A 13,806-nucleotide genomic window follows, 5' to 3' on the forward strand; every position below is an offset into this window, starting at 1 on the left:
TTTGTAATGTATCAGAATCAGAAACACCTTATTGATTCCTGGGATATATAGGCATAGAGGATAGTAAGAAAAATAGAAAATATAAATATGTAAAAATATGTGCATAATTCTACAATACATAACAACAATATACATAGAAATAAGAAATATTTCTCTCTATATATATATACAGTATATATAATACAATATATAATAATAGTGTGCATAAACAATGAAGCTGAAAATGGGTCTATAAATAAGTGTGTAAAAATACAACAATAATATAGATAAGAGGTTTAATTGAAATGTACGGTATAAAAGCAGTTTTGTAGCAAAGTAAAACATAAAGCTCCCACATACAAAGAAACACAAATATAATACATAGATGAAAGTGACAATAAAAAGTGAAAATAATAAAAAGCCAAACTGCTAAAATAATAAAACCATAAAAATTAATTTAAATAATTAAATGTAAAGCAGATAAATCAACTAAAACAAGGACAGCTGGAAGTAAAAGATAAAGATTAAAGATTTAAATTCCCCTCAGGACAGAAATTAGATAATTGTTCTGCGTCTTATTTCAGGATGCAGGTGCACGATGAGAAAAAAGGATTTTTCAAGCTGAATAAATACAGCTGTGTTTGGTAACGACCCACATTAAAGACAGCATCAAAGTAATGTAAGGTGGGGGGGCCCTAGGAAAAAAAAAAGGCATTGTGGTATTGTACTGTGGTGTTATACGTTAAATACAACAATTAGACACAATTTTATTGATTATACATATTTTGATTTGTTTTTACTTATAGTTCCTGTTTTTCTACTGGAGTGGTTTTCAAACTGTTCAAACAGATCGTTTGCTATTTTGTTCGTCATAACCCAGAGCAAAATTTCCCATATGAGACCTATGATACAATATGTTACGATACGATACGTTAGGATACGACACGTTACGATACGACACAATACAATATGTTACGATACGACACGTTATGATACAACACGTTACAATACAACACGATACGATATGATATGTCACATCACGTTACGATACGTTAAGATACGATACGATACAATACAACATGTTACGATACAATACAATACGTTATGATATGATACGTCACGTTACGATACTATACAAAATGATATGATCCGACACGTTACGATATGATACGTTATGATATGATACGATATGATACGAAACGAAACAGTTTATTGTCCCCACAGAGAGACAGTTACCGTGATCAACTGCTTGTATCGATCAAAAGGTTTGTGACAACATTTTTTCATACCTGACAACATATGAAAATCCATTCAATAACTATGGTAATTCTATTTTTTGTTTCTTTCTCAGCTCCCATAAAACTTTGTCTTGCAGCAAGCCGTCTGCTTCTCAAGCTCGCATTTTTCTGGCAACTCTGTCTCGTCTGTCAGAGGGCAAACCGAGGCACAAACTGAACCAGACTCTCTGGTATGCATAGTAATCACAGTTTAATCAGGTTACTGTTGATGCAGTAATGTGTGTGAGTGCGACATCTGTTGATGTTATCATTTCTGGTGATTTGTTAATAATTAACATTCAGTCAACTCTGCAGCTCACCTCCTCGGTCAGCGCCCTCGCAGGCACACAGACAGAGCCGAGCACGTTTTCTGAAAGCAGCTGGTACCAGCCATGTTGTTCTGATTTTTCAAACTTCTCCACTGCAATAACTCCAGTAGGGTTTGGAAATATGTGCTCACTTGGACACTGTGGCATCAGGTGTCAGGTAGGAAAACTTCAAATCTGTTGCAATTAGACATAATTTCAAATTTCCAGTCACTTCATAATTTCACTCTAAACAGGGATAAAACTGTCTGCTGGTGACTTTTGACATTCATCTGTTGATATGATCTGACATTTCTCTCATACATGAGAAATGACAGCCGCTCCTCATTCATGTGGCAACGATACCTCGCTCCCCATGTGCTGTAAGTTGTGCACACGCCACTTAATGTGTCACTGCAGACGCCTTCAAAGCTTTCTTCATCTGAAGCTGCTTCCTCTTTCACGTCTTGTTCAGATGAGGAGTCAGCAGGTCCGCTCGCTGTAATCATCATCCCTTGTCTGTTGGCTGTGAGCACAGTTCTGGTGGTGGTTCTGATTTTCTGCAGTCTCCTCAAGAACAAACAAAGAGGACAGAGCTCCCCAACTCATTTCACAAATGGTATGAATTGCAATAAGGTCGGTGTAATTTTTCTTTGTTGCAGAGAAAAGTTGTTTTTTTTTTAAATAAAAAATAATATTTTATTTTCAGATTTTCAGTTTTATATTCAAATAACTTGTAAGCAACATGACAAAATGAAAACAGCAACAGATGAGAAAAAAAAAGAAGGAAAAAATTCAAATAAATAAAATAAGGGGAAAAAAAGAGCTGCCAGACACACATACCATCAGTGTTTTAATTTTAGTCAATGAATGGGCCCCATATGCTCAAAAATCTATTGCACGCTGCAGATTTGTAGGACCGTATTTTCTCCATTTGTATGATTATAAGCATTTCATTGAGCCGTCTCTGGAAGCTGGGGGGGTTGTAGGTGATTTCCTGCTGGCTAGAATCATCTTCTTGGCAGCTACCATTCTCAGCATCAATGCCGATTGTTCCTCAGATGTATACTTCAAAGTCATCCCCGAGCATCCAAAGAGCGCCGCTTCTAAAACAAGGGCTTATTTGATTTTCGTTTTACAATGCAAAAATTCAAATTGAAATACAAGGTGTTTTTTTCCATTTGGGACATGATAGCTCCACACAATCATTCCATCTTGACATACAAAAATAAAAATACAGCAGAAACAGGATAATAGAGATCTGTATAAAAAGGGGCTCAGCACCGGCCTCAGTCGCCCCAAAAAACAATCAGCATAACAAAATTACAGTTGAATAAAACGGTGCAAAATCATTTCAAAAATCCACCCAGATTGGTCCCTTGGAGTGGTCAGTCAGTTTTTATCATATAACTGGCTCATTATTTATTTTCTGAGGGTTTTGTTGATTTCAAATAACTGAGAATTGTTCTGCTGCAGCTGTAATAACAACTGAGAATTCCTCTCTTGACACGTTACACACTTGTCATCTGTCTCCCAGTAAACACAGGAGACACTGGCAACCTCTTACCTGGCCACTTATTCACTCATGTGTCTAAGGGTTTTACTCCAAAAGGGCTTTGATTTTCATTTTCTATTTCGTACAACAAAAAAATAAAATCACAAGAAAACATGAACACAGAAGGACTGTTTTCTTTTTCAGATTTTGAGAGCAGATGTGATTGTTTACAGGACAGGAGCCCCAAATTTAAGCTTGCCACTGTTTCAGTGATGATTTTAGACAAGGTTTCCTATTATTTTTTCTTTGATAGGTTTGTCTAAATTCTCAGTGGAGTCTTGTTCACATTGGCTCCAACTATAATCATGTCAAATTTGGAGTTATTTCACTGTTCAGTTATATAGAAAATTATGAATCGTACTATATGATTTGAGCTGACTTTCCCTTTAATTTCCTCAAAACCTTAAGGTGATAGTTCACCCCAAAATTTCAAGGATTCCAAAAGAGGAAGGAAAATTCCAAATATTCAGCCATTATCTACTCACCCTCATGTCGACTGAAGGTCAGGTTTAGTTTTTCAGCACACAAAACACTGCTTGACGTGCCAAGTTGACTAAAAAATGTTATTTACAGCGTGTTTTTAGCCTGAATCTTCACTGTAGATCCTGAGCTTGGAGCCACGTTCACCTGCACATACCTGAACTGGGTGCGTGTGTTGTGACAGTGTGCAAACGGCATGTCGGGACTTTAGGAGTCTTGGTTTGCACCAGACAAACAGTATGGAGGCATTTTATATATATATATATATTTTTTTTTTTTTTTTTTCAGTTGTTTTTTTACATTTAAAAACTGGTCACCATTCACTTCCACTGTTTGGAGATTCTGCAACACTGTTTTCTTGTGAAACTCCAGCAGTGTTTTGCAGACTGACAAAACAAAATGAATCTGACCTTCAATCGGCATGAGGGTGAGTAGATAATGACTGAATTATTATTTTTGGGTGCACTATACCTTTAACAGTAAAACTAATTTCTCAGAACATGATAAAACAGGCCTTCTTCCACCTCTATTTTCTTGTGATTTTTGTATTATACCAAATAGAAAAATGTAAATCAAACCATTTAAAAAAATCCCTTTTTGACCACAAAAAGCAAAACAATTTTTAATTTTTGTATTTTAAAACAAAAATCAAATAACCACTCCTTCTTTATTTTTAATGCCTGTTTCTGACAGGACAATCCAATGACCAAAAGATACACTGACCCAATAACTGTGTAATCTTGGCATAAAACTACCATTACTGCTATAAAACTATCAAAAGTTCTCATTCATCAGTGTCTGTGTCTCTGTTTTTTTTTTTGTTTTTTTTTTAGCCGGCCAGCACAATGAGTCCCTGACTGCAGCCCCTGTCAGCGCTCCAAAGGTCCAGGCAGCTTTGTATCCCTGGGAAATCCCTGAAGAGTGCGTCCTTGAGGGACTAGAGTTTTGGCAGACAGGTCGCCATGGCCCCATTTGTAAAGGTCTCCTGAAGAGGATAGACGGAGCGTCCTCTCCTGTGGTGGTGAAGTCCCTCCGAGGTACAGCTTGAGTCTGGCATAAGGGCGGGATGATCCAGAGTGTTTAGTCGGGAATAACAGTGCAACTGTGTGGAAAAGATCACTGGTGTTTTCAGAGGGAGAGAGGCAAGATAGGCCTTAAAGGGATAGTTCAGATTTTGAGGTACTTATCTGTGGTATTATCTGCAGTAGATGGCGGCCGGCACTCCAAAAGAAGCAGCAGGAGTACTGGAGTGGGAGGCTAAGCAATGTACAGCTGTGGACAGGGTCAGCAGCAAAATGTATTTTAGTCACCCAAAAAATGTCCACCAAAACAAAAAAACAATATCAGCTTATGTGTACGATATATTAAGAATATTTTCACTACTTTACCTTGCAGTCAGACAGCCTTTTCTGATGAGAAAGTGAAGTTATATCTCTTTCTCTAAAGCAAAACAGTAACTGTACCCTGCATAACGTGGGCGTTTCTGCTGTACTGCAGACTCGATCAGGTAGCTAGTTTGTGTTATTTTGTGTGCAGGGTGCATACGGATGATGAAAATCCTTGAAAACTCTTGAATTTGCATTGTTTTCAAGTTTCAAGTGCTTCAAACTGCTTGAAATTGTAATTACTGTCATAATAAATTGCTACTGGGCTGAATAGTTTACTTTTTGGGTGAAGAAATAAAATTAGTCACAGAGAAGAGAATGTCACTGCTTTTGACTTTTGCACAAAATGAAGATGACTCCTAATAAACTGACCCTCATACGCCCTTAGTTCCTTCACAAAAAATAGCAAACATTGGGCCGTAACATTAGATTGGTTTGCAAAACGAGAATCATCCAGTGAATAATGTTTGTTTTTCTGATGGTTACTTTATTTTGCAGCTGTGCTCTTCACTTGTGTATGCTTTTGTGTGTCCTATGTTGGTGACATTCAGTTTCCCGTCCAGGGGTTTAATAACATATCGTATCGTATCGTATCGTATCGTATCGTATCGTATCGTATCATATCGTATCGTATCATATCGTATCGTATCGTATTGTATCGTATCTTGTCATAACGTAACTGAGTTGGCTTCACTTTACAAATAGTTTGTAATCTACAGACTCCACTTTATTCCCTTCTTCATTGTCCTGCCATCGTCTCTTACTGTGGATCATATATCTGTACAATCACTCTCAGACCTGCTGTGGATGTTTTGATTTCTGTTTGTGTGTTTAATGTTTTTAGGTGTAGCCTACTACATTATTTTAGTGTTTTACGTTAGTCTGCTACTTACTTTCTAGTGTAAGCCATCATTAAGTAGTAGTAAAGCAGTTTAAATTATTTAAATTAAGTTAAATTATTTGTCTAGTAATTGTTATTTATGTAACACCTTACAGATGGCACCAACCAGCCTGAAGCTAAGGAGTTTGTGGAGTGGGTTCTCTTCCATGCCAGAGTGTGTAAACACCAGAACGTGGTGCGGATGTTGTTCTGTCAGACCAAACATCTGCCCATGTATCTGGTGTTAGACGCCTGCAGCCCCGGGAACCTCCTTCACTTCCTCTGGACACTCAGAAATGTAACGGTGACGCACAGCTTTGGTTTAAACTAGGACTGCTTGGGCTGCAAAGTTAGCCAGACTATTTTAAAATTTGCATTATGGCCAAGTGCAATGTCCAAATCACAGAACCTGCAATTTTTTGATGAAGGGAAAATTAGTGGGAAAACTGTACTGTCGTGCTGCAGAGTTACCCTGACCTACAAGTCTTACTCTCCAAAAGTAAGAAAACATTTTTGTTTGGCACAGATCTCAACAAATGACACATCAACAAGACTGCAATCTGATTTTTTTTCATTTAAATGAAAGTTGTGATGCAAAAACAAGCATTCCCTCAAATTGTGAATCACTATGTGTGTCAAAATATTCACAGTATGATTTTTTAACCATATCATGCAGCTTTACAGGACACTGCTGCACTGAAAAAAGTGAATTGTTGGACCAACATTTAAAAATTACTTCAATATCACACAAATTAAATCAAGTTAAGAAGTTAGATGAACACAATTTCTTCTACTACTTCTTCTACTTAATAATCTGGTTGCTTTCAAGTCATCAGTTTACATTAATGCAGTGATTCAGAAACTTTTTCTTTTTCTTCAGAAGTTGAAAAAGTTCAGCCCACACACCCCACAATTATTATCAATAGCAATAATTGGGGAAACAACTGATAAAAAACTGAAACATGTAATCTCCAGTTCCTAAATTTGTTGTAATGATGAGGAATTTTTCTTCCCTCTAGAGAAGCTCGAACACAACTGACCCGTTACTGAACTTCTCTGAGAAGTCAGTGTTTCTGGTGGCAAAGCAGGTTGCAGCTGGTCTGGTGAGTCACTGTTTGTTGACCAATTATTCTCAGCAGAAAACAGGACTAAAATGAGATGAATTTAGAGAGCATGCCCTGCTGCTGAAGTCATTCAGGAGCACCACAGCAGGTCATGAACTCTAGAGGAAAAGCGTTTTTCTTCTTGGCTGTAATTGGCTCCTCTCTCAGGATTACCTGATGTCTGAGCACCGGCTGGTGCATGGCGATGTCGCTGCCAGGAACATCTTAATTGGCCCCGGCCTCTCCGCCCGGGTGTCTGGGCTGGGCGTGGCGTTTGGAGGACACAAAATGGATTCGTCAATGAGGCAGAAGGCGGCAGAGGTGCCTCTCAAATGGCAGTCTCCAGAGAGGATTATGATGCAGCTCAGTATCGACAGGAGCGACGTGTAAGGGCAGAATCATGGCGAAGAAAACAAAACAAACACGAGACAAGTAGAATATGATGTTATGTTGATGTCTTCAACATAATCTTTTTTTGCTATTGCACAGAAAATTATTCGAGTATGAATCAAACAGTTTGTTAACGTTTTCTTTTCCCTATAGGTGGTCATTTGGCATCTTACTGTATGAACTGATCACTTTAGGTAAAGATGCATGCTCTGTTATCTGATCTGTTAGTATTTGTCCCTGTCAGACTGGCTTTCTTTAAATGTAATCATTTCTAGAATCATTCATATTAGATCATGGCATGCCATCATCAACTTTAAAGTCATTTATTCGAGAACACTTCATTTGTTTTTACCTCAGGCGCTCCTCCGTACCCTGAGCTGGAGCCTCTGTCTGTTCTCCAAAAGCTGCAGGGGTCTTATCGAATGAAGAGACCAGAGAACTGTGGAGGACCTTTGTAAGTAAACTTGTAAGACACAGGCCCACATAAGAGGGAGTAACACTGTTACTTGTAGTGGTGTTAGCAATTGCTGTTAGGAGAAGAACCTTCAGGTTTTTTTTTTGTTTTGTTTTTTGCCACAAAGCCCCTCTTGGTTAAGTTTAGGCTGGAAAAAAAAATCATGGTTTCAGTTAACCATGTTTGCCAGTTTGCTTCAGTTAGCAAGATTTTTGCCAGAAGGCTAACTTCTCCCATGTGCTTAGCAATTACAGCAGCTATAAAGTATCTGCATATGGAGAGTTTAAGAATTAGACATTTTGGGAAATACACACTTTCTTGCAAAGATTTAGATGAGAAGCTCAATTACATTTCAGTGACCGGCCGGTTAGCTTAGCTTAGCATAGATACGGGAAGCAGGAGGGATAGTTAGCCTTTCTCTGAAGGTAAAAACTTTCAAAATCCAGCATGTGTGATGGTATGGGGTGTGTTAGTGTCCATGGCATCATGGGTAATTGTCACATCTTTGAAGGCCCCATTAATCCTGAAAGGTACATACAGGTTTTGGGGCAACATATGCTGCCATCCAGACGTCTTTTTCAGAAATGTCCCTGCTTATTTCAGCAACACAATGTCAAGACACATTCTGCACGTGTTACAACAGCCTAGCTTAATAGTAAAAGAGTTTAGGTACTCGACTGACCTGCCTGCAGCCCAGACCTGTCTCCTACTGAAAACAGAGACCCCAGACTGCTGAGCACCTGAAGTTATACATCAAGCAAGAATGAGAAAGAATTTCACTTCCAAAACCTCAACAATTAGTTTCTTCAGTTCACAAACTCTTACTGAGTGTTTGTGCTGCTGTCCCAGCTGTTTGGAACATGTTGCATCAAATTCAGAATGCGTGTATTTTTGCAAATCACTGAAATTTGTTTTTGTTTACGTTTTACACAATATCCCGACTTTTTCGGAATTGGGGTTGGTACTCAAGAGGTGCTGGTAAGGATTATTTTGTTTTCTTTGAACAGAAACAGGCAGGTTTACTCCTGCTTCCGGTCTTTGTGCTAAGCTAACCAGCTGCTAGCTACAGCTTCAAATTTAAAGTTCCGGTGTGTAACATTTACAGGCTTTATTGGCAGAATATGGCAGAAGTGGAATAGAATGCCCATAAGTTTGGTTTCATTAGTGTATAATGTCCCGAAAATAAGAATTGGCATGTTCTTGTTACCTTAGAATGAACTATTTATATCTACAGAGGACACAGGTGCTCCGCCATGTTGCACTGCCATGTTTCTGCAGTAGCCCAGAAAACTACACGTTTGGAAGTGAAGGGTAATGCGAGAAATTTACATCTCATAAGCTCACCGCTGGATCCCACTAAATCCTACGCGCTGATCCTTAAATATGCAGGCATGAGCGTAGTATCCTCCCATCTGACTTTCTACAAGAATGCGATTAAGTCTGTTTCCCCAAAAATGTCAAACTATCCCTTTAACATAGATGCGTTTTAAATTTCCCTTGTCTGATATTAGGTATGATCTGATGAAGTACTGTTGGATGTGGAGTTTCAAAGACCGACCTGCGTTCTCAGCCATCATAAAGCTGTTGGAGTCCTCAATGCATCTCGCAGCCACTAAAGCCATTTGTGTTCCTGAGGTCATCGATGTATTCGAGTACAACAGAACGGCAGGACTGATCTCACAGGCTGATGTGCTACCAAATAACACAACACCCATGAATAGGAAATGATCAACATATGAAGTGCGATTATATATTCAGACTGTAATGTAACATCCACTGAGTACTGTTGAATGTTTACCACTGAACTGATATATTGGCTCCAACAAGTAAAAAATAACTTACTTTACAGTTGAACATTGAAGTTATGATTAATTAACTGAAACCCCTTTAGTGAGAGAAATGTACAGACTTAAAAACACAGATCTTGTTATTCATTATGATCTGCTGTCTTTTTTATCATTGGGCAAAGTCCAGATTTTGTGTCTGTGACGCTCTTGGCACGCATACATTGACTTTACATTTTGAAAACCAAAGCGCCCACACGGGCAAGCTTAATCCACTGCTGAATGTCCTGGAGTTGTTTCGTGGTTTGTCTGTGTGCTCGTTTTAAATTGTAGATTTTCTCTACAACATTGGTTGTCATAAACCATGTCAAGAACCAGGGTGGGTTTAAATCAATATCAGAGTTTTCCTCAGTTTTCTTTCAGGAAGATCTGTTAGGCAGACCCGTTTAGATAACTAATAAACTGCGTTGACACCTCTGATTACAAACTCAAAGATGAGGTTTGGTGTCAGTATGAATTTACATGTGAAAGACGGTGAGTGATGCCAGAAACGGAGACTGAACACTGGACAAGTTAAAGAGTAACAACATACGTAATCTCTCCTTCCCTGACCTCATTAGACTGGTCTGATAAATTTGTGAGCGCAGCCAACATCGAGTGACGTGTGTTATTCCAACACCTTTGAGGTGGAGGCAGAACTTACAGTGAGGTTAAATTTTCACCCACTAGATGGCAGCAAAAGCAGGATTTGCAGCCTCTGCGTGTTGTTGCGCTTTTGAGGGTAAATTCACTCTGAACCACACGAGGCAGAAAACTGCTGCTGCTGTAGTGAAACTTATGTGTTCCAACGTCCAGTCATGTTGCATTTCCGAGTCGATGTACATCACTGATGTCACTGTGGGAGGTTTGACCTGTGATAGAAAACACCATGGACATATTATACAAAGACGCCACATAAATCACTTTGTTCTGTTGTTGCATTACATCAACGTTGCTGCCATTTTTGTTTCATCAAGACTGACTCGTGAACAGAGCTGCAGTTTTGCTGGATAAAAAGCGTGATCCCTGGATTTGTTCACAGATCTGTCATGACCAAACAAAAATGGTGGCGACGCTGAGGTACGATCCAAAAGCCAGTGTGGTGTCTATGTAAATTATGGTATGTCTATGGAAAACACTGCTTAGGGAGAAGTTTGGCCTCAGGCCTTTCCACCAAAAAAGTTAGGGTTGGTCTTAAGCACGAAGATTGACTATCATCATGTGAAAACTTTAATCTTAAGCACAAAGGTTTATTTTGTCCAAACAAACAAACACGCTTGGGCTGATGAATCAGCATTGCCGCCTCATACAATGGTCAAAACCAGTGAGCAAAAGGGTGTGCAGTCCTTAAATAAGGAGTGACCAGGTGAACTGAATCAGGAAAATGAGAAATGGCCAAGGGTGAAAACAGGGGCCAATCAGTGATGAGGAAAGGGGATGAAAGGAGATGGGGTAAAGGAAGTCAGATAGGTGAGGAAAGAATGTGTCAAAATAAAAGAAAATGGGGATCTTTACTACAGTTCAGGAAAGGGTTAAGGCTTTCTGGCAGAAAAACCTAGAGGCAAACTTCTCACATGTGCAACACACCTGCAGTGGCATCAGCGATTCAGCTGAGGTCAGAGGGGCACTGTGAGATGCGATGGTGATCCAGTGTTAAACTGCAATGTCTCTTAAAATCGAGGCAAACACACACAATGAACCAATAAAATCACACATGAAGAAACTCAAAAGATCTGTGTCTATTTACACTCTCCATGTTCCTGCTGTGATACAGCCTTAAATCTATATAGATCAATAAAACAGTTATTTTCAGTCATATTTCTGCCCAACATCAGCTGACTGCAGCTGTGTAGCTCATCAGAGTAGTGTGATGATAACATGCATTGTTTTTGTTATTATATGTTAAAAGTGGGGTTAAATTGTGGGATTCTGTAGGATCCTATTAAGCTTTTTCTCTTTGCACTTACCTCTCACCTTTATTATTTCCTTCACTGAATTTCTCAAACATCTCCTCCCTGCTGTATCAGTTAAAATGTATTTCACTGAACATCAAAGGCATCAACACCCAAGTTAAGGGGAAGAAAATTCAGGAAACACTGGGTTGGAAATATTTTATCCTCTTCCTTTACCTCCAAAGCAAGAGGACTAACCCTGATGATAAAAAGAGATAATAGATAATAGATATAGATAGATAGATATTTCTCTTAAAACCAGGTAAAGGTAAAAAAAACAAAAAAACAAAAAACAAAACATGACTCTTACAGGCCTTTTAAATTTATTAAATGCAGATTCCAAAAATCAATCACACAGATCCAAAAGGGTTTATTAGAGACAGACAAGGTTCTGATAATGAACATAGATTATTTCACATAATCAATGCAGCGTCTCAGGATTAAACCCCTATTTTTCTTTGAGATCACAGAAACAATGAACTTGACAGATATCTTCTACTAAAACCATTTTCAATACTCCAAAAGCTAAAATTCTGACCAACGTGGCCATCAGATCTAACCATAATATTACAGGAATTAAATGTAGCTGCGCTGAACATGGTATCACTATATGCTGACGACTTTTTATTATTCATTAAACTAATTTCCACCAGAGTGTCTGACAGAGTACAGTGCATCATTAGGCTATAAGCTTAACTTAACTAAAAGTGAGATACTGCCATTTAATATGTAAGATACACAAATCAGGAAAATCCCCTCCCCTTTAAAGTGGTCTCCCAATATAGTTTAGTATGTTGTAAATGAGGTTGGGAAATGATTTGATAAAATAAACACAGAACATTACATTAAATTATTGGATCAAATTAAATTTGACCTTAAAGATGGATGGACTTACCTGTGTCTTTACTGGGAAGAGTACGCATAATAAAAATGAATATCTAAATGAATATATTTCTCCCACTGCATTCTTTGACCCTCTAAAAATGTAAAAGACCTAAGCAAGTCAGTGATATCCTTTTTGTGACACAAGTAAGCATGCACCACAGTGGACAATGGCCTTGTTTACATTCAGAGGACAATGAAAGCAGATGGATATCAATGGAAAAACAAGAATTTCAAGACAGCTATGCTGAACGTAGTTCCCTTTTTGGGTAATAAAAACAAACCGAGTACAAAAACCAAAAAACCAATAATACAAAGCACTTACACCCCATTGAAGGAGGCTCATTTCATTCTTGAATCTAAAGGGTCACTTTTTTATTAATTTCTCCACCATGGAACAACCAAAATATCCCAGATCCCATAGCAGACAGCACACGCAGTAGCTGGTTCAATAAATGTATTAAAAAAGTTGGGGACGTATACACAGAAGGTATATTTTCTTGTTTCAGTTGTTCTGAAAATACAACCTGCCTCGACCCGTTTAAGCACTTGAAACAGACACTGGGTCAAAGCAAACTCAACTAATAGATTTCCTGGCATACCAGAGACGACTCCTCTGGAAAAACAGTCAGTCAGTTGTGACCTGTCTTACGCACACAGACCAGAGGTCTTACGCTAGCTATTTACAATATCCTCAACAATAACTGTCCTGGATGGTAAACCTCTTACAAAACACAAATTAGACTTGAATCCAGATAGCTCATGTGATGATGCTGAGCGGCACAAACTTTTGGAGCAAGTTTAACATTTTTAGTTCTCCACTAACCACAGACGAATTTGATATCTTGCAGAAAGTGCAAAATTACAAATGCAGATCTTCTGTATGTGATCTGACATTGCCTGATGATCACAGAGTTTTTAAAATACACTACCTCAAAATATTATTTCACAGAATACTTAGATGTGGATCCTAGCAGACTTGAGCCCAATGAAAATAAGTAACTGTTAAGCACTTCAATATACTTGCTAGTACAGCTGGGAAAAATGCTTTGTAGTAAAACAGAAGTTTGACATCCCTTCCTCTCACTGGACCAATGAATTAACATCATATTGTACCCAAGAGAAGATCCTCTATAATCCTTACCTCGACTCAAATGTGATGGCTGATACTCAACGGACCTTTTCACGGCAGACATTTTATGTAAAACAGTAAACACAGGTGTCAAGGTGCTCAATGTGTCTTCTGTGAAAAAGCTCAAATGTGGTACTGCTGTGATCAGGTTGTAAGTCGTGTAACAGTGGCAAATTACACAAAATCGTCATTTCACCACTTCCTTATTG

At 38.4% G+C, this 13,806-nt stretch overlaps 1 protein-coding gene across 3 annotated transcripts; it reads left to right on the plus strand.

Moving 5' to 3' along the window:
- The first annotated feature begins 1,586 nt into the window (after positions 1 to 1,586).
- On the plus strand, positions 1,587 to 9,965 carry LOC146324819 (tyrosine-protein kinase STYK1). 3 transcript variants are annotated; one of them, XM_084719941.1, is made up of 10 exons: positions 1,587 to 1,742; positions 1,819 to 1,944; positions 2,037 to 2,180; positions 4,430 to 4,633; positions 5,978 to 6,165; positions 6,881 to 6,964; positions 7,133 to 7,350; positions 7,508 to 7,548; positions 7,712 to 7,808; positions 9,320 to 9,965. In XM_084719941.1, exons 2-10 carry the CDS (start codon positions 1,893 to 1,895, stop codon positions 9,534 to 9,536), a joined length of 1,245 nt encoding a protein of 414 aa, XP_084576067.1. In that variant the 5' UTR covers positions 1,587 to 1,742; positions 1,819 to 1,892; the 3' UTR covers positions 9,537 to 9,965. The 3 variants fall into 3 exon arrangements, with proteins under 3 accessions (XP_084576067.1, XP_084576069.1, XP_084576068.1); XM_084719943.1 differs by having other exon boundaries at positions 5,978 to 6,159; XM_084719942.1 differs by having other exon boundaries at positions 1,590 to 1,742; positions 1,891 to 1,944.
- Positions 9,966 to 13,806: the final 3,841 nt, after the last annotated feature.

The sequence above is a fragment of the Lutjanus erythropterus genome, chromosome 6 (genome assembly GCF_056507025.1).
Source record: "Lutjanus erythropterus isolate fLutEry1 chromosome 6, fLutEry1.hap2, whole genome shotgun sequence".
In the NCBI taxonomy this organism is placed as follows: domain Eukaryota; kingdom Metazoa; phylum Chordata; class Actinopteri; order Lutjaniformes; family Lutjanidae; genus Lutjanus; species Lutjanus erythropterus.

Bases quoted from the DNA above. Each gene is read 5' to 3' on its own strand.
- LOC146324819 (XM_084719941.1), top strand. From the start codon at position 1,893: ATGACAGCCGCTCCTCATTCATGTGGCAACGATACCTCGCTCCCCATG. The intron at 4,634-5,977 runs GTACAGCTTGAG...AACACCTTACAG, and splicing joins GGTGGTGAAGTCCCTCCGAG to ATGGCACCAACCAGCCTGAA. The intron at 6,965-7,132 runs GTGAGTCACTGT...CTCCTCTCTCAG, and splicing joins AGCAGGTTGCAGCTGGTCTG to GATTACCTGATGTCTGAGCA.